This window comes from Scyliorhinus torazame, chromosome 5 (assembly GCF_047496885.1).
Source record: "Scyliorhinus torazame isolate Kashiwa2021f chromosome 5, sScyTor2.1, whole genome shotgun sequence".
Taxonomy (NCBI): domain Eukaryota; kingdom Metazoa; phylum Chordata; class Chondrichthyes; order Carcharhiniformes; family Scyliorhinidae; genus Scyliorhinus; species Scyliorhinus torazame.
In genome coordinates this window covers 77,402,993-77,424,722 of record NC_092711.1, presented here as the reverse complement: position 1 = coordinate 77,424,722, position 21,730 = coordinate 77,402,993, and the positions used below count along the sequence as shown (strand labels likewise).

Below are 21,730 nucleotides of genomic sequence, written 5' to 3'. Positions count from 1 at the left end.
TATTTATAGATTCCAATTTAAAAGACTTAATATGTACTCAGTCTTTGGTATTTGTGCTACCTTACCTACGAAAATAAGTAAACTAAAAAAATATTCAACACAAATACTGATGATGATGTGATTACTTGACTACATCACTTAATAAAGGAGTTAGTGAGAGTGGAAAAGGTGACCATGGAAACCAAACATTAACTCCTGAAAATCAAAGAGCATCTCTCGAGAAAATCTCAAGAAGAGCCATTGAAAAAATATATTTTGAGCCCTGGAGTCGGATCTTTCAGACACTGAATTGTAGATTTTACGCCAAAGATTGATTTAGAATTGAAGCAAAAGTTCATAAATTTATTCAAAACAGGTTTCTGCTGAGAGGTCTTGAATTAAGAAGAAAGATCACAGATGGTGCTTTTAAAAATAGACACTGTCGCCCCCACAATAAATGCCATTTTCAGCAGATTAAATTCCAGCAGTTTTGGGGTTAACATCAGCAGAAAATATTGTCAGACTGTCAATACGAAACAACAGCAGAATCCAACCCCTGCTGTCATTTATGAACTTGCTGATGTCTCTGGAGGCATCGTGACTGAGTGAATCCCTTCCCCCACACAGCGGTTGAATTGTCTCTTAGTGTGAGTGCGTTGGTGTGTCAGCAAGTTGAAAGACTTTGCGAATCCCTTCCCACACACTGAGCAGGTAAACGGTTTCTCCCCAGTGTGAGTGCGCTGGTGAGCAGTGAGGTTGGACGACCGATTGAATCCCTTCCCACACACACAGCATGTGAATGGTCTCTCCGCAGTGTGAGTGTGTTGGTGAACAGTGAGGTTGGATGATTGCCTGAAACTCTTTCCACAGGAGGTGCAGCCGAATGGTTTCTCTTCAGTGTGAATTCGCTGGTGTCTCAGAAGGGTGGGTAAAACTGTGAATCCCTTCCCACACACAAAGCAAGTAAACGGTCTCTCCCCAGTATGGAGCCGCTGGTGTACAATGAGGGAGGATGCCTGTCTGAAACTCTTTCCACAGGAAGTACAGCTGAATGGTTTCTCCTTAATGTGAACTCGCTGGTGTGACAGCAAGTGGGATGATCCGGTGAATCCCTTCCCACACACAGAGCAGGTGAATGGCCGCTCACCTCTATGAACACGCTGGTGTGACAGCAGGTGGAATGACTGAGTGAATCCCTTCCCACAGTCGGAGCAGGCGAACGGCCTCTCCCCAGTGTGAGTGCGTTGGTGTACAGTGAGTGCTGAAGAATGCCTGAACCTCTTTCCACAGGAGGTGCAGATGAATAGCTTTTCCTCAGTGTGAATCCGCTGGTGAGACCAAAGGCCAGATGACTGAATGAATCCCTCCCCACACACAGAGCAGGTGAATGGCCTCTCCCCAGTGTGACTGCGCCGATGGTTTTCCAGCAGGGAAGGGTAACTGAATCCCTTCCCACAGTCCTCACATTTCCATGGTTTCTCCATGGTGCCAGTGTCCTTGTGTCTCTCCAAGGTGGATGATTGGTTGAAGTCTTGTCTACACACAGAACATGTGCACTGTCTCTCCTCACTGTGAAGGTCGTGATGTTTCTTCAGGCTGTGTAACTGGTTAGAGCTTTCCTTGGTCAGTTCACTGGAACACTCTCACTCGGGTGTGTTTGTCTTGATATCTTTCCAGTCACACTGATGTTTAAAATTGTTTCTCACAGACAGAAGAGACAAAAGTTTCTCCTTCAACATTCAAAGTCTGAGGATTTTCAGGTCCTGATGAATTGAGTGACTGTCAGATGATGTTTGGTTTCTGTCTCACATCTGTAAATCCTCCTTTCCAATATCCTGTAAAAGGAATTTACAAACGTCATCACTGTCAGTGGAGCATATAAATTCAGAATAGACAATTCTAGTTCAATATACCATTATTTCCTCTCTCATTCTCCCAAAGCTGTAAATCCCCGTCCCACACACTCTCCCTCCTCCCCGGGCTGAAATCCAAACCCATCTCACCATCTGCACCATTTCTTTCCTCCACTCCCAGTTTTCTCCCTCCCTCTCCTCTGCCTGGGTTCAGTTCTCCAGCTCCTGTCTGCAGACTGACAATAAAACCAATTATTTTCTTTGTCAATTATTCTTTTTGTCTACTGTGTACGTACTGTGTATGTTCCTTGGCCACAGAAAAAATACTTTTCACTGTATTTCGGTACATGTGACAATCAATCAATCAGCCGTGTGCACCATCTACAAGATGCACTGCAGTAACTCACCAAGGTTCCTGAGACAGCACCTTCCAAACCCACAACCACTACCATCTAGAAGGACATGAGCAACAGACACCGGGAACCCCATCACCTGGAGGTTCACCAAGTCATTCAGCACCCTGACATTGAAATATATCACCGCTCCTTCACTGTCGCTGGGGCAACATCCTGGAACTACGTCCCTGACAGCACAGTGGGTGTACCTACACCTCAAGGACAGCAGCGGTTCAAGAAGGCAACTCACCATCACCTTCTGATGGGAAACTAGGAATGGGTAATAAAAGCTGGCCGAGCCAGCGACGCCCACATCCCGTAAAAAATTGAATAAAGAAATATATATCTGCTGCTCCTGTCCTAGATGGTAGTGGCTGCATGCCTGAGTGTGTGTGTCTGTTTGTGTGGGTGTGTCAGTCAGTGTGTACGGGGAGTGTCTGGTGTGTTCTTGATGTAAGGGTACCTGCTGATTATGTCCTTCTATATGGGAGTGGTTGTTGGTTTGGAAGGTGCTGCCCAAGGAGCCTTGGTGATTTCCCGCAGTGCATCTTGTAGATGGTACACCCACTGCTACTACTGTGCGTCAGTGGTGGAGGGAGTGAATGTTTGTGGAAGGCGGGCCAATCAAGTGTGCTGCCTTATCCTGGATGGTGTTGAGCTTCTTGAGTGTTGTTGGAGCTGCACTCATCCAGGTAAGTGGTGAGCATTCCATCACACTCCTGACTTGTACCTTGTAGATGGTGGACAGGCTTTTGGGGAGTCAGGAGGTGAGTTACTCGCCACAGAATTCCTATCTTCTTTTTTTTTTCTAATTTAGAGTACCCAATTATTTTTTCCAATTAAGGGGCTATTTAGCGTGGCCAATTCACCTACCCTGCACATTTTTGGGTTGTGGGGACGAAACCCACGCAGACACGGGGACAATGTGCAAACTCCACATGGACAGTGACCCAGAGCCGGGATCGAACCTGGGACCTCAGTGCCGTGAGGCAGCTGTGTTAACCACAAGGCCACCGTGCTGCCCGAATTCCTATCTTCTGACCTGCTCTTGTAGCCACAGTATTTATATGGCTAGTCCAGTTCAGTTTCAGGTCAATGGTAACCCACCCCCCGTGGGGGATTCAGTGATGGTAATGCCATTGCATGTCAAGGGGTGATGGTTAGTATGTCTCTTATTGGAGATGGCACTTGTGTGGCACACATGTTACTTGGCACTAGTTAGCCCAAGCCTGGGTATTTTGTCTGACATCCCAAAACATTTCATGGGAGAGGCTATCAATCATCATTTAACACCGGAAGGATTTTATCGAGCAGATGTGACCAAAACAACTGGTCAAAGAAGTAGGAATTAAGGAGTATCCAAAGGAGGAAAATGAGGTGGAGATATTTAGGGAAGGAATTCCAGAGTTTACTGACTCTCCTAACAGTGGAAACATTTTCTTCCGATCTACCTGCAGAAACCTCTCATCATTTTGATCACCAGCAATAAATTTCCCTCGAACCTTCTCTGTGTAAGGGAGGAAATCCCAACTTCTCCAGTCTGTCCATAAAACTGAAATCCCTCAACCTTGATACCGTTCTGGTAAATCTCCCCTGCTCCCTGTCTGAGACATTGGCCTCCTTTCTAAATTGTGCTGCCCACAACTGGTCACGAGAACTGTCAACTTAAGAAAACTGTCATTATTCTGAATGTTGCTTTATTAATTTAAAGAAATTAACATATCTTGTTAGCTGTGTTTCCTTTAACAGAATCGACAAATTCATCGACAGAAAATCAAGATACAGCACAAGATTGGTTCAGTTATATATTTAATAAGTTATTGTATTTGATATTTTAAAATAAATGTTTAAAATTAGCCTGGAAATTAAAACTTCAAACAATGTGGAAGCTGGTTTTTTAAAAAAAACAACAATCTTTGATTAAAAGCCAAAAGAACATATCGTTCAAAGAAATTTGATAACGGGAATTTGGCAGCAATCCAACTTTTACTCCCAGTCCATTTGAGTGACAAAAAAAAAGTTTAAAGATGCGAATGGCATCCTTCCAAGCTATACGCCTCTTTTTGTCTCTGTAAGAAAATTAACCCTTTCAACAAGCTTTTGTGCATAATCCAGAGGATGTCCATTTTGATAATCATTTTACCATTTATTACTAGATCATATGTTCAACTTTTATTGTATAATAATTTTACATGAAGTTATTATTAATTATCAATGTGATCAAATTTGATTAACTTATTAATTATAATAATTATTTTGAAATGCCTGTTGCAATGTTAATTCCATTTTATTGTTTAAAACTGCAATGATTCTTTGCGCTTTTACCTATCCTATCGCATTAATGATGTATTTTAATCTTTTCTGATATATCTCAATTTTTCGATTTATCAAAGGGCCGACTGTAGAAGCCAGGTATTTCAAATACAACTAGTATAGGTAAAAGATAGCTGTTTAAGCATAAATGTTGAGCCCCAGTTTTAAATACCCATTTATACAGCATAATTCACTTTTACTGAATTCCGTTGTTCTGGCAAATGCATATTTTCTTTTTTTTTTTTTTTTTTTTTTTTTTATAAATGTTTTATTGAAAATTTTTTCCCAAACAACAATTTTTCCCCTCTTACAAAGCAAACGCAACAATAACAATACAGAAATTTTAAACAATACACAAGTAACAAAACCCCTTTATCTTTGACCTAAACTAAACCCCCCCCTCCCCCCCCCCCCCCCTCCCCCTGGGTTGCTGCTGCTGGTCATCTGTCTTCCCTCTAACGTTCCCCTAGGTAGTCGAGAAATGGCTGCCACCGCCTGGTGAACCCTTGAGCCGATCCTCTCAGGGCAAACTTTATCTGCTCCAGTTTAATGAACCCCGCCATATCATTTACCCAGGCCTCCAGTCCGGGGGGTTTCGCCTCCTTCCACATGAGTAGGATCCTGCGCCGGGCTACTAGGGACGCAAAGGCCACAACGTCGGCCTCTTTCGCCTCCTGCACTCCCGGCTCTTCCGCAACTCCAAATAGAGCTAACCCCCAGCCTGGTTTGACCCGGGCCTTCACCACCCGCGAAATCACTCCCGTCACTCCCTTCCAATACCCTTCCAGTGCCGGGCATGCCCAAAACATATGTGCGTGGTTTGCCGGGCTCCCGCCACACCTCCCACATTTGTCCTCCACTCCAAAGAACCTGCTCAATCTTGCTCCCGTTATGTGTGCTCTATGTAGCACCTTAAATTGAATCAGGCTAAGCCTGGCGCATGAGGAAGAGGAATTTACCCTGCTTAGGGCATCAGCCCACATACCCTCCTCTATCTCCTCCCCTAGTTCTTCTTCCCACTTTCCTTTTAGTTCGCCCACCGACTCCTCCCCCTCTTCCCTCATCTCTCGGTAAATCTCTGACACCTTGCCCTCTCCGACCCACACCCCTGAAAGCACCCTGTCCTGTATCCCCTGTGTCGGGAGCAATGGAAATTCCCTCACCTGTTGTCTAGTAAATGCCCTCACCTGCATATATCTCAAGAAATTTCCCCGGGGCAACTTATACTTTTCCTCCAATGCTCCCAAGCTCGCAAAAGTCCCATCTATAAATAAATCTCCCACCCTCCTAATTCCCAACTGGAACCAGCTCTGAAATCCTCCATCCATTCTTCCTGGGGCGAACCTATGGTTGTTCCTGATTGGGGACCCCACCAGGGCTCCCCGCACCCCTCTCTGTCGCCTCCACTGTCCCCAGATATTCAATGTTGCCGCCACCACCGGGTTCGTGGTAAACTTTTTAGGTGAGATCGGTAGCGGCGCCGTCACCAGCGCCTCTAAACTCGTCCCTTTACAGGACTTTCTCTCCAGTCTTTCCCACGCCGCTCCCTCACCCTCCATCATCCATTTACGTATCATTGCCACATTGGCGGCCCAATAGTAATCGCCCAAGTTCGGTAGTGCCAATCCTCCTCTGTCCCTACTACGCTGAAGGAACCCCCTCCTTACTCTCGGAACTTTCCCTGCCCACACGAAGCTCGTGATGCTCCTGTCTATTTTATTAAAAAAGGTCTTAGTGATTAGTATAGGGAGACATTGAAATACAAATAAGAACCTCGGGAGGACCATCATCTTAATTGCTTGCACCCTGCCCGCCAGCGATAGAGGCTGCATGTCCCACCTCTTGAAGTCCTCCTCCATTTGTTCTACCAACCGTGTCAGATTAAGTCTGTGCAAGGTTCCCCAGCTCCTAGCGATCTGAATCCCCAGGTATCGGAAGTTTCTTTCCACTTTCCTTAGAGGCAAGCCTTCTATCTCTCTACTCTGGTCCCCTGGATGTATCACAAATAATTCACTCTTTCCCATGTTTAGCCTATACCCCGAGAAATCCCCGAACCCCCTCAAAATTCGCATAACCTCTATCATTCCCCCCGCTGGGTCCGACACGTATAACAATAGGTCATCCGCATATAACGAGACTCGGTGTTCTTCTCCCCCTCTAATCACCCCTCTCCATTTCCTGGAGTCTCTCAACGCCATGGCCAGAGGTTCAATTGCCAACGCGAACAACAATGGAGACAGCGGGCATCCCTGTCTTGTTCCCCTATATAGTCGGAAATACTCCGATCTATGTCGACCTGTAACTACGCTTGCCGTTGGAGCCCCATAAAGAAGTCTAACCCAGCTAATAAACCCGTTCCCAAACCCAAACCTCCTTAACACTTCCCATAAATACTCCCACTCCACCCTATCAAATGCCTTCTCTGCGTCCATTGCCGCCACTATCTCTGCCTCCCCCTCCACTGGGGGCATCATTATCACCCCTAATAGTCGTCGCACGTTAACATTCAGTTGTCTCCCTTTTACGAACCCTGTCTGATCTTCGTGCACCACCCCCGGGACACAGTCCTCTATCCTCGATGCCAGTACCTTTGCCAACAATTTGGCGTCCACGTTCAACAATGAAATGGGTCTATAGGACCCGCACTGCAACGGATCTTTATCCCTCTTCAAAATTAACGATATCGTCGCCTCCGACATCGTCGGGGGTAGAGTCCCCCCTTTCCTGGCCTCATTGAACGTCCTCACCATCAACGGGGCCAACAAGTCCACATATTTTCTGTAATACTCCACCGGGAACCCGTCTGGTCCTGGGGCTTTCCCTGCTTGCATGCTTCCCAGTCCCTTAATAACCTCGTCCACCCCAATCGGTGCCCCCAGGCCTACCACCCCCCGCTCCTCCACTTTCGGGAACCTCAATTGGTCCAGGAACTGCCGCATCCCCTCCTCTCCCTCTGGGGGTTGAGACCTATACAGTTCCTCATAGAAGGTCTTGAACACCTCATTTATCTTTCCTGCCCTTCGCACCGTGTCTCCCCTTTCGTCTCTAATTCCTCCTATTTCCCTCGCTGCTGCCCTCTTTCGCAATTGATGAGCCAACAGGCGACTCGCCTTTTCCCCATATTCATACCTCCTCCCCTGTGCCTTCCTCCACAGTACCTCCGCCTTTCTGGTGGTCAGAAGGTCAAATTCCGTCTGGAGTCGTCTCCTCTCCCTGTACAATTCCTCCTCCGGGGTCTCTGCAAATTCCCTATCCACCCTTAAAATCTCCCCCAGTAATCTTTCCCTTTCCTTGGCCTCTGTTTTCCTTTTGTGGGCCCCAATGGAGATCAGCTCTCCTCTGACCACCGCTTTTAGTGCTTCCCATACCACTCCCACAGGGACCTCGCCGTCGTCATTGACCTCCAGGTATCTCTCAATACACCCCCGCACTCTTGCACACACTCCCTCATCCGCCATCAGTCCCACATCTAATCGCCAGAGTGTTCTCTGCTCCCTTTCCTCTCCTAATTCCAGGTCCACCCAATGTGGGGCATGATCCGAAACCGCTATGGCTGAGTACTCAGCTTCTTCCACCCTAGAGATCAACGACCTTCCCAAAACAAAAAAATCTATCCGGGAGTACACTTTATGGACATGGGAGAAGAAGGAATACTCCCTAGCCCTAGGTCTAAGAAATCGCCATGGATCCACTCCCCCCATTTGGTCCATAAACCCCTTAAGTACCTTGGCCGCTGCCGGCCTTCTTCCGGTCCTTGAGCTGGATCTATCTAGCCCCGGGTCCAGCACTGTATTAAAGTCCCCTCCTAAAATCAAGTTTCCTACCTCCAGGTCCGGTATACGCCCCAGCATCCGTCTCATAAATCCCGCATCGTCCCAGTTTGGGGCATACACGTTAACCAACACGACCTCCATTCCCTCCAGCCTGCCACTCACCATTACATATCTACCTCCGCTATCTGCTACGATGTTCTTTGCTTCAAATGCGACCTGTTTCCCCACCAAAATGGCCACCCCTCTATTCTTTGCGTCCAGTCCTGAGTGGAACACCTGTCCCACCCATCCTTTCCTTAGCCTAACTTGGTCCGCCACCTTTAGGTGCGTCTCTTGGAGCATAACCACGTCTGCCCTTAGTCCTTTCAAATGCGCGAGCACTCGGGCCCTTTTTATCGGTCCGTTCAGGCCTCTCACGTTCCACGTGATCAGCCTCACTGGGGGGCTACCTGCCCCCCTCCCGTGTCGACTAGCCATTACCTTCTCTAGGCCAGTCCCATATCCCGCCTCCGCGCTCCCGCTCGCTCCCCCAGCGTCGCACACCATCCCCGCCCACCCACTCTTTAGCCATTTCCTTTTGGATTTCCGCAGCAGCAACCCAGTTGTCCCCCCCCCCCCTTCTCCCTCCCTCCTCCCCTCCCCGCTAGATCTCTTTCTAGCTTGATTGCTCCCCCCATATTACTTCCGTAAGTCAGCTGACTTCAACTGACCCCGGCTACTCCTGCTCACTCCTCGACCTCCCCATGTGGGGAACTCCCATCCGCCTTGCGCCTGTCTTCCCGCCTTATTCTTTCTGGTGCGGGAACATCCCTTTACCTGACCCGCCTCTTATGGCGCAGCTCCCTTTCCCCTCCCCCTCCCCTTCCCCATTCTCCAACTATGTCCCGTCTTTCCCCCCTCACCGGCGCCCACATTTCCCCAATGTCTCCCCCCTTCCCTGTTTACTTCTCAATTAACTTCCACCGTAACATTAACAATAACATTTCCTGCAGCATCAGTCCCTCAGTTCCGATCCAATTTCTCTTCTTTGATGAAGGTCCATGCTTCCTCCGCCGTCTCGAAATAATGGTGTCTCTCCTGATACGTGACCCATAGTCTTGCCGGCTGCAGCATCCCGAACTTCACCTTCCTTTTATGCAACACCTCTTTGGCTCGGTTGAAGCTCGCCCTCCTTCTCGCCACCTCCGCACTCCAATCCTGGTATACCCGTACCACTGCATTCTCCCATCTGCTACTCCGCACCTTTTTAGCCCATCTCAGGACCTCTTCTCTATCCTTAAGGCGGTAAAATCGCACGATTATCGCCCTGGGTGGTTCTCCCGCTTTTGGTCTTCTCGCCGGAATCCGATTTGCCCACTCCACCTCCAAGGGGCCCGTAGGGGCCTCAGCACCCATCAGTGAGCTCAGCATCGTACTTGCGTACGCTCCACAGTCCACTCCTTCCACACCCTCAGGGAGACCCAGTATCCGAAGGTTTTTCCTTCGCGCTCCATTTTCTAGGGCTTCGATCCTTTCAGTACACTTTTTATGAAGTGCCTCGTGCGTCTGTGTCTTAACCGCCAGGCCCAGGATCTCGTCCTCAATATCTGTCACCTTCTGCTCCACCACACGGAGCTCTGTCTCCTGGGTCTTTAATGTCTCCTTGAGCCCCTCAATTGCCTGTAGCAACGGGGTCAGCACCTCCCTCTTCAGCAGCTCCACGCACCGTCTCACAATTTCATGCTCAGGCCCCCATGTCGCCTGCGCTTTCTCTGCCGCCATCTTGTACTTCTCTCTTTCTGACCCTTTGGTCGACGATTCCTCGCGCTGCAGCCGCCGCCGCCGTTTTTTTCCTCCTTCGTTTGGGGGGGACTCCCTTCTCACACGCCCCACACCGGGTTGCGTCGTCGAAAAATTCCCCGTTGATGCTCTTAAAAGAGCCCGAAGGTCCGTCGGAGCTGGAGCCGCCGAAGCGTGCGGCTAGCTAGGCATCACCGCAACCGGAAGTCCCTTCAGTGGCCTTGATGAGGTCTTTTCACAGTTGTTCCCTCTGCTGCTAGAATTCACCTTTGATACAGGCCCTCAGGTCAGCTTGCAGCTTTAAGCTTGCCCTTCCCCCGCCTGCATGCTGGAAGAGGCCCTGTTTATCCTGTAGTTGCAGCCAAATCTTTCACTGTTTCTGCGTGTGTCTGGCAACCAAGAGACATACCCTTCCTGGGGGACACTGTCGGGGGAATATTGCCGCCTTCTTCCCACACCGGGAAATGTCAAACAAATGCCGTGGGGGCCCTGTAAAAGAGCCCAAAAGTCCGTTCCAAGCAGGAGCTGCCGAATATGCGACCTAGCTCTGCATAGCCGCACCCGGAAGTCCTCGCAAATGCATATTTTCAAAGACAGTGTGACATTAAAACAGCACAGTTGCAAGATAATTTGACACTGCTTGTGCTAATTGTCAAGGCCAAGGGATTGAATACACAGTAACATGAAGGCACCATTGTTCACAATGCAGATAACAGCTAGGTCAGAAAAGCTGATGTTGCACATTGAAGATGGACGGCTTGCCATCAAATCAAATGTGTTTGAGTCTAACCCAAACCAATTAGGATTATATTGGGGTGTAATTAGACGACTTAAGACAGATATGAAAGTGTATAACTGAAAAGTTTCTCCCCGCCATTTTAGGTTTTGTTTTAGTGTTTAGTTTTTAGGTAATTGTCTTTGGGGGTTCTGTCAGTCTACCAGTCTGTGTCAGTGATGTTAGTCCACTTTTGACTTTGAGTTTGAGTTTAGCTGAAGATTAGCTTTCTCTCTCTCTTCATGTTTCATTGCCAGACTTTGACCTTTTAAAAGTTACTTTCGAGCTGTCTGCCTAAGCAAAGAAAGATAATGTCTGTAATTCTCTGAAAGCTTCGAAATGTCTACGAATTGCCTTTTAAATGACTTTCAAATTGTAATCAAGCGACTACAAATAAAACAATTCTTTTTGGCACCTGAGGAGTTTATACTGCAAATTTCTGCTGAGTTCCAGTATTCGCAAAGTGCTACTGATAACCGAATAGCAGAGATGATATAAATTCCTTCAACTATACACAGTCGAATAATACAAGGAATCAAACAACTTAACACAGTCTACAAATAGTACAAATCTTACAACTTGTCGTATTGCGCCAGGACTTGATTCATCAACTAAGCTTCCCCCAAACTTGGCGTAGTTCGACAGGTTAAGATCCCTATAAATTAAAGATTCCTTCAGTGTGAAAGGTTCTACATCAGCACAACAGAATCTCAGACTGTTACAGCGCAGGAGGCCATTCGGCCCCTTGTGTCTGCACTGTCTCTCTGAATGAGCCTTTCACCCAGTGCCGTTCTCCTGCTTTCTCCCTGTAACACTGCACATTGTTTAAAAAGGTATAGATTTTGAACCAAATATTAAATTGGGATTGATATTCAAAGTTAAAATTTTTACTGCAGAAACAGCTTCAGCTGGGAGTCTGAATGAAGAGGAAAGATCCCAGGCAGCGGTTCTTCAAGGTTCACTGCAGGCCCAGCCGTTCAGGAACCTTGCATCATATTCAGTCGGGGCAGGGGGGGCTCAATTGGGATTGGCGGCACTGGGGGGGGGGGGGGGGGGGGGGGTGCGGTCCAGTCCAGGATGCGCGAGCGCCCAAAGGGGATACTACTTTTGCGGTCCGGGTCCGCGGGCGTAGTCTGCCATGAAGCACGGTGAGGCCGCTGCTGGCCTCACCCTGCGCATGCGCGGCCACGGACCCAGCAATGCTCCGTGACATATCAGAAGCTGGAGATGAGAGCTATATGCTGCCTCCCTGCTCGCCCCCGCATCCGCCTCCCCCGGAGCAGGGAATCGGTGGCTGTTTTGTGCCAGTTTTCGTGGGGTAAAACACCCCCGTTTTCACGCCTGAGTGGGGACTTGGTCCAGCCCAATACTTTTCATTGTACATCAATGAAAATTAATTTGTACTCCCCTTTGTTCTGGTTTATAATTGAGGGCCTGCTCACTTGCATTTATATATAATTTTTATCCTACCCACCCAATCTTCACAACATAGCAAACAAAAATCACTATTCACGAATTGGGATGATCAATGGCGTGTTCATTACCCGGCATTCCCCGCGGTGGTGAATGTCCCCTCTCGACACTGCAGGACAGCAGTGCGCAGGCGTATTGCCTGGGAGTAGTTGGAGCATGCGCGGTGTGTGATGGCGCCTGTGAAAGAGACGCTTCTTTGTCTCAAGGGCAGCGGGTAAGGATGGGGAATCCGGAGCAAGCGATAGAGCCGGCTCTGGAGGGATAAAATGTTTAAATAGCGTGTGAAGACCCTAAACCAGGAATACGTACCTGTAAGTCCTGCGCTTGCAGCTTCGGATCTTTTTCCCCATAACAGGCCCAGTTTAACAGCCGCCATCTTGATTCAAATGGAGCGGTGCGCATGCGCGGGTGTACGGTGACGTCAAATGGGCAGGGCTTCATAGTCTGTTCCAGGCCAAGTCCTAGTGCCCGAAAAAACGTTCTTCACGGGCTGCAGTCTCTCTGAGCTTGATTAATTTGTCAAGTGAAAAGGATGGTCTCATTCCTAATGTTCTCAATTAAAGGGCTGGTTTCCCCAGGAGATGGCTGACATTTCAGGGTCAGTAAATTAATATTGGGCAGTGATATCTAATGCAGCGGCACGGTCGCACAGTGGTTAGCACTATTGCTTCACATCGCCAGGGACCTGGTTCGATTCCCACTTGGGTCACTGTCTGAGCGAAGTCTGCACGTTCTCCCTGTGTCTGCATGGTTTCCTCCGGGTGCTCCGGTTTCCTCCCACAAGTCCCGAAGGACTTGCTGTTAGGTAATCTGGAGATTCAGAATTCTCCCTGTGTTCCCGAACAGGCGCCGGAATGTGGCAACTAGGGGCTTTTCACAGTAACTTCATTGCAGTGTTAATGTCAGCCTACTTGTGACAATAATAAAGAATATGATGTTCTGATGGTTAGTCTTTGGATTTCTCTACCACAGGGAGCAGCAAAGTCTGGGGGGGTCATTGAATATGTTCAAACATGGTATCGACAGATATTTGATGGACAATGGAGTTCAGGCAGGAAAATAGAGAGAAATCTGAAGCTGAGGAGGGATTTTTTCACTCGAGGATGTGGTGACGCTTTGGAATTCTCTACCCCAGAGGAATGTGGAGCCTCAGTCATTAAGTATGTTCAAGACAAATATTGACAGGTTTCTAGATATTGAAGATATCGAGGGATATGGGGACCGTGTGGGGAAAATGGTGCTGAGGTCGATCGGCCAAGGATCTCATTGAATGGTTGAGCATACTCGGTGGGCCGAATGGCCAACTCTTACTCCTATTATAATCTCTGTGTCCTGGTCAGGAAGCAGTGAGCTGAGCTTGGATCTATCAATCAACATGAATCCGCACCTTCAGGAGAATTGGGAGGGTAAATATAAGATACAGCAGAGTGAGAATGGAGGGAGATTGTGTGGGATGGAGATTTACAGATTTTGGAGAACGAGAGAGGAAATAAGATTCCAAAGGAACTAGAATTGTCTGTTCTGAATTTCTATCCTGTATTAACAATGATGACTTTTGTTAATTGTTTTTAAAGAATATTGGAAGAGGAGGAATTATAGACCGAAATCTCAAACATCACGTCTCGATGTGACAAACTCACTCCATTCCTTCTGATCTGAATATCATCGGGCTCTGGATTTCATCGGCGAGAAGGAGAAATGTTTGTCCGATCTGTCAGCTTCAAAAGATTTTAAACGTGAGTGTGACTGGAAAAACACCAAGACCCACAAAATACACACCCGAGTGAGAGAGTTCCAGTGAACTGTGAAACGAGCTTCAACCAGATAGACAGCCTGAAAAAACATCACACCATTCAGAGTGAGGAGAGACTGTGCACATGTTCTGTGTGTAGACAAGGCTTCCACTGATTGTCCAATCTGGAGAGACACGAGGAGACCCAAAACATGGAGAAACCGTGGAAATGTGGGGACTGTGGGAAGGGATTCAGAGTCCCATCTAAGCTGGAGATTCATCAACGCATTCACACTGGGGAGAGACCGTTCCCCTGCTCTAAGTGTGGGAAAGGATTCACTCAGTTATCTAACCTTCAGGCACACCAGCGAGTTCACACTGGGGAGAGGCCATTCACCTGCTCTCAGTGTGGGAAGGGATTTACACAGTTATCAAGTCTGCAGTCACACCAGCGAGTTCACACTGGGGAGAGGCCATTCACCTGCTCTCAGTGTGGGAAGGGATTCACACAATTATTCAATTTGCAGACGCACCAGCGAACTCACACTGGGGAGAAGCCATTCACCTGCTCTCAGTGTGGGAAGGGATTCATTGATTCATCCAACCTGCGGACACACCAGCGGGTTCACACTGGGGAGAGGCCATTAACCTGCTCTCAGTGTGGGAAGGGATTCAGTGATTTATCCAGTCTGCGGAGACATCAGCAAGTTCACACTGGGGAGAGGCCATTCACCTGCTCTCAGTGTGGGAAGGGATTCAGTGATTTATCCAATCTGCTGAGACACCAGCGAGTTCACACTGGGGAGAGGCCATTCATCTGCTCTCAGTGTGGGCAGGGATTCACTTGGTTATCCAGTCTGCAGACACACCAGCGAGGTCACAGTGGGGAGAGGCCATTCACGTGCTCTCAGTGTGGGAAGGGATTCAGTGATTTATCCAGTCTGCGGAGACATCAGCGAGTTCACACTGGGGAGAGGCCGTTCATCTGCTTTCAGTGTGGGAAGGGATTCACACAGTTATTCAATCTGCAGACACACCAGCGAGTTCACCTGCTCTAAGTGTGGGAAACGATTTATTGATTCATCCCCCCTGCTGAAACATCAGCGAGTTCACACTGGGGAGAGGCCATTCACCTGCTTTCAGTGTGGGAAGGGATTCCGTGCTTTATCCAGTCTGCAGAAACATCAGCGAGTTCACACTGGGGAGAGACCATTACCTGCTCCCTCTGTGGGAAGGGATTACATAGAAACATAGAAAATAGGAGCAGGAAGAGACAATGTGGCCCTTTGCGCCTGCTCTGCCATTCATTATGATCATGGCTTATCATCCAACTCAATAGCTTAATCCCGCTTTCCCCTCCATATCCTTTGATCCCGGCCGCCCGAAGTGCTATTTCTAACTGCTTCTTGAAAACATATTGGCCTCAACTATTTCCTGGTGATAAGAATTTCCACAGACTAACTACTCTCTGGTTGAAGAAATGTCTCCTCATCTCTGTCAAAGTGGTCTACTCCGTATCCTCAGATTGCGACCTCTGGTTCCCACCATCAGGAAAATCTTTCCTGCATCTACCCTGTCAAGTCCTGTTAGAATATTATAGGTTTCTATGTGATCCCCCATTCTTCTGAACTCCAGCGAATACAATTCTAACTGATTCAATCTCTCATACGTCAGTCCCATCATCCCAGGAATCAGTCTGGTAAACCTTCGCTGCACTCCCTCTAGAGCAAGAACATCCTTCCTCAGATAAGGAGACCAAAACTGCACACAATATTCCAGGTATGGCCTCAACAAGGCCCTGTAAATTGAAGCAAGATATTCCTGCTCCTGGACTCGAGTTCACTCGTAATGAAGGCTAGCATACCATTTGCCATCTTTATCGCCTGCTGTAGCTGCATGTTTACCTTCAGTGACTGGTACTTTACATTTTATTAAAAATCATTAGTATATCTTGTGAATATCTGGGGTCCTAGCACCGATCTCTGCGGTACCCCACTAGTCACTGCCTGCCAATTTGAAAAAGACCCATTAATTCCTACTCTTTGTTTCCTGTCTGCCAACCAGCTTTTTATCCATCTCAATACACTACCCCTAATCCGATGTGCTTTAATTTTACACGCTAATATCTTATGCGAGACTTTGGTCAAAAGCCATCTGAAAGTCCAAATATACCACATCCACTGGCTCCCCCTCATCAACTCTACCAGTTATACCCTCGAAGAATTCCAGTAAATTTGTCAAGCATGATTTCCCCTTCATAAATCCATGCTTTGACTCTGTCCGATCCTGCCACTGGTTTCTAAGTTTTCTTGGGCTGCACGGTAGCACAGTGGTTAACACTGTTGCTTCACGGTGCCAGGGTCCCAGGTTTGGTTCCCAGCTTGGGTCACTGTCTGTGCGTAGTCTGCTTGCTCTCCCCGTGTCTGTGTGGGTTTCCTCTGGACGTTCCGGTTTCCTCCCACAAGTCCCAAAAGATGTGCTGTTAGTTGAATTGGACATTCTGAATTCTCCCTCTATTTACCCGAACAGGCGCCGGAATGTGGAGACTCGGGGCTTTTCACAGTAACTTTATTGCAGTGTTACAAAGAACAAAGAAATGTACAGCACAGGAACAGGCCCTTCGGCCCTCCAAGCCCGTGCCGACCATGCTGCCCGACTAAACTACAATCTTCTACACTTCCTGGGTCCGTATCCTTCTATTCCCATCCTATTCATGTATTTGTCAAGATGCCCCTTAAATGTCCCTATCGTCCCTGCTTCCACCACCTCCTCCGGTAGCGAGTTCCAGGCACCCGCCACCCTCTGCGTAAAAAAACTTGCCTCGTACATCTACTCTAAACCTTGCCCCTCTCACCTTAAACCTATGCCCCCTAGTAATTGACCCCTCTACCCTGGGGAAAAGCCTCTGACTATCCACTCTGTCTATGCCCCTCATAATTTTGTATACCTCTATCAGGTCTCGCCTCAACCTCCTTCGTTCCAGTGAGAACAAACCGAGTTTATTCAACCGCTCCTCATAGCTAATGCCCTCCATACCAGGCAACATTCTGGTAAATCTCTTCTGCACCCTCTCTAAAGCCTCCACATCCTTCTGGTAGTGTGGCGACCAGAATTGAACACTATACTCCAAGTGTGGCCTAACTAAGGTTCTATACAATGTAAGCCGACTTGTGGCAGTAAAGATTATTATTATAAGGGCTTTGCAATACAATCTTTGATAATGGATTCTAGAATTTTCCCCACGGCCTATAATTCCCTGTTTTGTCTCGAGCTCCCTTTTTAAATAGTGGAGTTACAGAAGCCACCCTCCAATCTGCAGTGTTCCAGAGTCTAGAGAATCCTGGAAATTGACCACCAATGCATCCACTATTTCTAGAGCCACTTCTTTAAGTATTTTGGGTTGCACATTATCAGGCCTTGGAGATTTGTCAGCCTTCAATCCCATCAATTTCCCCAACATCATTTCTCTCCTAATATTGATCTCCTTCAGTTCCTCCCTCTCACTAAATCCTGCATTCCCCAACATTTCTGGTATTTGATTTGTGTCCTCATTTGTGAAGACAGAACCAAAGTATGTATTTATTTGCCCAGCCATTTCTTTGTCTCCTGTTATACATTCCCCTGTTTCTGACTAAGGAACCTACATTTGTGTTCACCAATCTTTTTCTCTTCACATTCCTATAGAAACTTTTTCAATCAGCCTAATTTCCTGTTTTATGCCATTCCCAACATCACCACTGCAGTTTGAATGAAATGAAAATTGCTTATTGTCACAAGTAGACTTCAAATGAAGTTACTGTGAAAAGCCCCTAGTCACCACATTCCGGCACCTGTTCGGGGAAGCTGGTATGGGAATTGAACCCGCCCTGCCTTGGTCTGCTTTAAAAGCCAGCTATTTAGCCCTGCGCTAAACCAGCCCCAATTTGGGAGTCTATATATGATGCCACTAACTATTTTACCCCTTGGGTGTTTCTGAGCTCTACCCCTACAGATTCCACATTGTTGGAGCTAATATCCTTCCTCACTATTGCAGTAATTTCCTCTTTAACCAGCACTACACTTCCTGGGTCCGTATCTCCTATTCTTTCTCCCTCATGTATGTATCTAGCTTTACGTTCAATGTATTCATGCTGTTCACCTCAACCACTCGCTGTGGTAACGAGTTCCACATTCTCGCCACTCGCTGGGTAAAGAGGTTTCTACTGAAATTCCTATTGGATTATTGAATCCCTTCATAATCTGAAAGATTTCCATCAGGTCACCCATCAGTCCTCTCTTTTCCAGAAAAAAGCAGCCTGAGCCTTTCCTGGGTGTTAAATGCTCTCAGTTCTGTATATTATGGATCTTTGTTGCACCTTATCCCATGCCTCTCTATTTCCTTGTTGAAAATGTAGATCACCATTGATTTTTTTTCTTTGAAAAAAAAAAATTTTTTTTAGAGTACCCAATAAATTTTTTCCAATTAAGGGGAAATTTAGCGTGGCCAATCCACCTAACCTGCACATCTTTGGGTTGTGGGGGCGAAACCCACGCAAACATGGGGGGAATGTGCAAATTCCACACAGACAGTAACCCAGAGCTGGGATTGAACCTGGGACCTCAGCGCCGTGAGGCTGCAGGACTAACCCACTGCGCCCTAAGATCACCAATGTTGTCAGTGCTCCCAGTGTAATCTAACCATCGTTCTAAACAAGTTGGACATTTCCTCCGTGCTTTTCAATTCTATCCCTCTAGAATGGAACCCTAGACATGGGCCCCACACTATAAGAAAGCTGCGAAGTTCTTCGAGAGGCTGGACAGGACATTTACAATAATAATCTTTATTAGTGTCACAAGTAGTCTTCCATTAACACTGCAATGAAGTTACTGTGAAAACCCCCTCATCGCCACACTCTGGCACCTTTTCGGGTACACGGAGGGAGAATTCAGAATGTCCAATTCACCTAACCTGCACATCATTCGGGACTTTTGGGAGGAAAGCCACGCAGACACGAGGAGAACGTGCAGACTCCCAAAACAGGAATTGAGCCTGGGCCCCTGCTGCTGTGAAGCAACAGTGCTAACCATTGTGTCAGAATGGCACCAGGGATTAGGGACTCCTGTTAGTTGGAGTGACTGGAGCAGCTGAATTTTTCTCCTGAGATCACAGCACCTGGAGGGTGGGGAATGAGGTCATCCATGTTGGATCTCTGTGGAGCAAACCAGTCTGTCCATTGCCCCGTTCTATCCCCGAATCCCTGTTGGTTTCTTTCTCTCAGTACCTGTCCAATTTCCTATTGAAATCTTCCATCATCTCTGAATCTCCTACCCTCAGGCAGTAGGTTCCAAGTCGTTTTCACTTGCTTTACAGGTACACAATGCTCCTGGAGCACAGAGGAGTCCATTTGGCCCATTTTTCCCGTGTCAGCTCTTTGGACAGCGACCCATTTAATCCCATAGTTCGACAATTTTGTTTTCTTTTTCAAAATGTATCAAATTCCCTTTTGGAAGTTACAGTCCAACATATCCACATAAGGGTCGTTCCAAGAGAGTCTAATGTAACTCTGTGATAACATGGTCTGTATAGCATTCTGATCATTACCGTACCACGTGTACATTAATAAATCATCATTCTGGCTAAGTCACCAGCAGATCTGTAGAAGCATTGCAAGAATAGATGACAGAACACAACACTAAACATCATATTCTGTCAAGAATATGTGGGTTAGGCATTGGTGTAATGGCATTGTTACTGGGCGAGTAATCCAGAGATCCAGGTTAATGCTCTACTGATCTGGGATCGAATCTGCCTATGACAGATGGTGAAATTGAAATTGAAATGAGGCTCGAGCACCATTTGTAGACCGTGTATTCCAAATCTTAACAACTCGTTTTGTGTTTTGCAACAAATAATTGTGCATATGGTGTGTCTGGGGTTTCACAGAGTGTCAAAATGGTGTCAACGATGTGCTAATTACACAAAATTAAGAGTCCATTTTTATCAATGATTCTGTTGAGGACACCAAGTGTAATATATCCTAGTTTGCGGACAAATGTCCATTTCTATAAAACCTCTCACTACCACTGTACCTCCAAAAGTATTTTACAGCCAATGGAGTACTTTTGAAACATATTCAATGTTGTAATGTAGGAAACTGTAAGGACAGATGTGTGATCACATTTAGTTTTAAAGTTGTTATTTTCATAGTGTATTCACTGTCATTAGTAACAAGGTCAAGGAAGCCCTTTTACATCTCTAACATGTGGCTTCCAGCAGCCAGATCACCTTCTGTACCTTTTTTATATTAACTATGTATTGATTTCACAGCAAAAAACAATAATTAAATACATGATTATTCAGTAGTGAACATTGATTATCATTAATGAATTGGTGTATTGGGTAATTATATTGCAAAGACTAGATCTATATTTTAAAAAATAACACTATCAACCAAAATGTTTCCAGAAACTGCAGAGCAATCAGAATTTGTTTGAAAAAATAAATTACTCAATAATTTTGAGATGCTACGAGATGTGGTGATAAGCATGTATATATTACATGTGCTCAGCAATGTGACCTCCCACCAGCAGGTGGCGTCAGGCATCAGTCAGGTGACAGCAGAAGGTTGTAAAGCATACACGAGGTCAGTCGCACATAAGGATCGTTCCAAGAGAGTCTAATGTAACTCTGTGATAACTTGGTCTGTATTGCATTCTGATCATTACCTTACCATGTGTACATTAATAAATCATCGTTCTGGCTAAATCACCGGCAGATCTGTAGAATCATTTCAAGAATAGAATCATAGAATTTCCAGTGCAGATGGAGGCCATTTGGCCCATCGAGTCTGCACCGGCTCTTGGAAAGAGCACCCTACCCAGCCCGCACCCCCACCCTATCCCCATAACCCAGTAACCCTACCCAACACTAAGGGACATTTTGGACACTAAGGGCAATTTAGCATGGCCAATCCACCTAACCTGCACATCTTTGGACTGTGGGAGGAAACCAGAGCACCCGGAGGAAACCCACGCACACACGGGGAGAACGTGCAGACTCCGCACAGATAGTGACCCAAGCCGGGAATCGAACCTGGGACCCTGGAGCTGTGAAGCAATTGTGCTAACCACTATGCTGCCCTTAAATAGATCACAGAACACAACATTAGACATCATATTCTGTCAAGAATATGTGGGATAGGCATTGGAGAATTGGTATTGTTACTGGGTGAGTAATCCAGAGACCCAGGTTAATGCTCTGGGGATCTGGAATTGAATCTGCCTATGACAGATGGTGAAATTGAAATTGAATAAAATTCTCGAATTAAAAGTTTAATGATAACACTGTTGATTGTTGTAAAACCCTGTCTGGTTCACTAATGTCCTTCAGGAAATCTGCCCCCCTTACGTGGTCTGGCCCACACGTGACACCAGATCCACAGCAATGTTGTGGTTGATTTGTAAGTGCCCTCTGAAATAGCCTCACAAGACACGCAGTTCAAGGGCAATTGGAATGAGCAGTAAATGCTGGCCCAACCAGTGATGCCCACCTCCCATGAATGAATAATTTTTAAGAAGACTGTTCAATTTGAAGATGAGTAAGAAACTGTCTCTTGGTTTGGATTTGACTTATTATCGAGGTACAGTGAAAAGTATTGTTCTGCGTACAGTCCAGATCG

At 46.8% G+C, this 21,730-nt stretch overlaps 2 protein-coding genes across 5 annotated transcripts in view; one reads left to right on the top strand and one right to left on the bottom strand.

Annotated features, from left to right (window-relative positions):
- Nucleotides 1–20,817, top strand: part of LOC140421435 (uncharacterized) — a 69,875-nt gene extending 49,058 nt beyond the window's left edge. The window contains exons 1-2 of one of the 3 annotated variants that reach the window (XM_072506142.1): nucleotides 12,501–12,651; nucleotides 13,915–20,817. In XM_072506142.1, the coding sequence (XP_072362243.1) occupies nucleotides 14,285–15,130 (846 nt within the window). In that variant the 5' untranslated portion in view covers nucleotides 12,501–12,651; nucleotides 13,915–14,284 and the 3' untranslated portion in view covers nucleotides 15,131–20,817. Of the gene's footprint in view, nucleotides 1–12,500; nucleotides 12,652–13,914 lie in introns of those variants that run through there. The other 2 variants (XM_072506143.1, XM_072506144.1) reach the window with 2 other exon arrangements.
- LOC140421430 (uncharacterized) lies at nucleotides 322–12,732 on the bottom strand. Of its 2 annotated transcripts, XM_072506133.1 has the most exons (3): nucleotides 12,650–12,673; nucleotides 11,444–11,522; nucleotides 322–1,814 (listed from the first exon to the last, which is right to left on the bottom strand). In XM_072506133.1, the coding sequence occupies exon 3, from the start codon at nucleotides 1,461–1,463 to the stop codon at nucleotides 546–548; it is 918 nt and encodes a 305-aa protein (XP_072362234.1). In that variant the 5' UTR covers nucleotides 1,464–1,814; nucleotides 11,444–11,522; nucleotides 12,650–12,673; the 3' UTR covers nucleotides 322–545. The 2 variants fall into 2 exon arrangements, with proteins under 2 accessions (XP_072362234.1, XP_072362233.1); XM_072506132.1 differs by lacking the exon at nucleotides 11,444–11,522 and having other exon boundaries at nucleotides 12,650–12,732.
- Nucleotides 20,818–21,730: the final 913 nt, after the last annotated feature.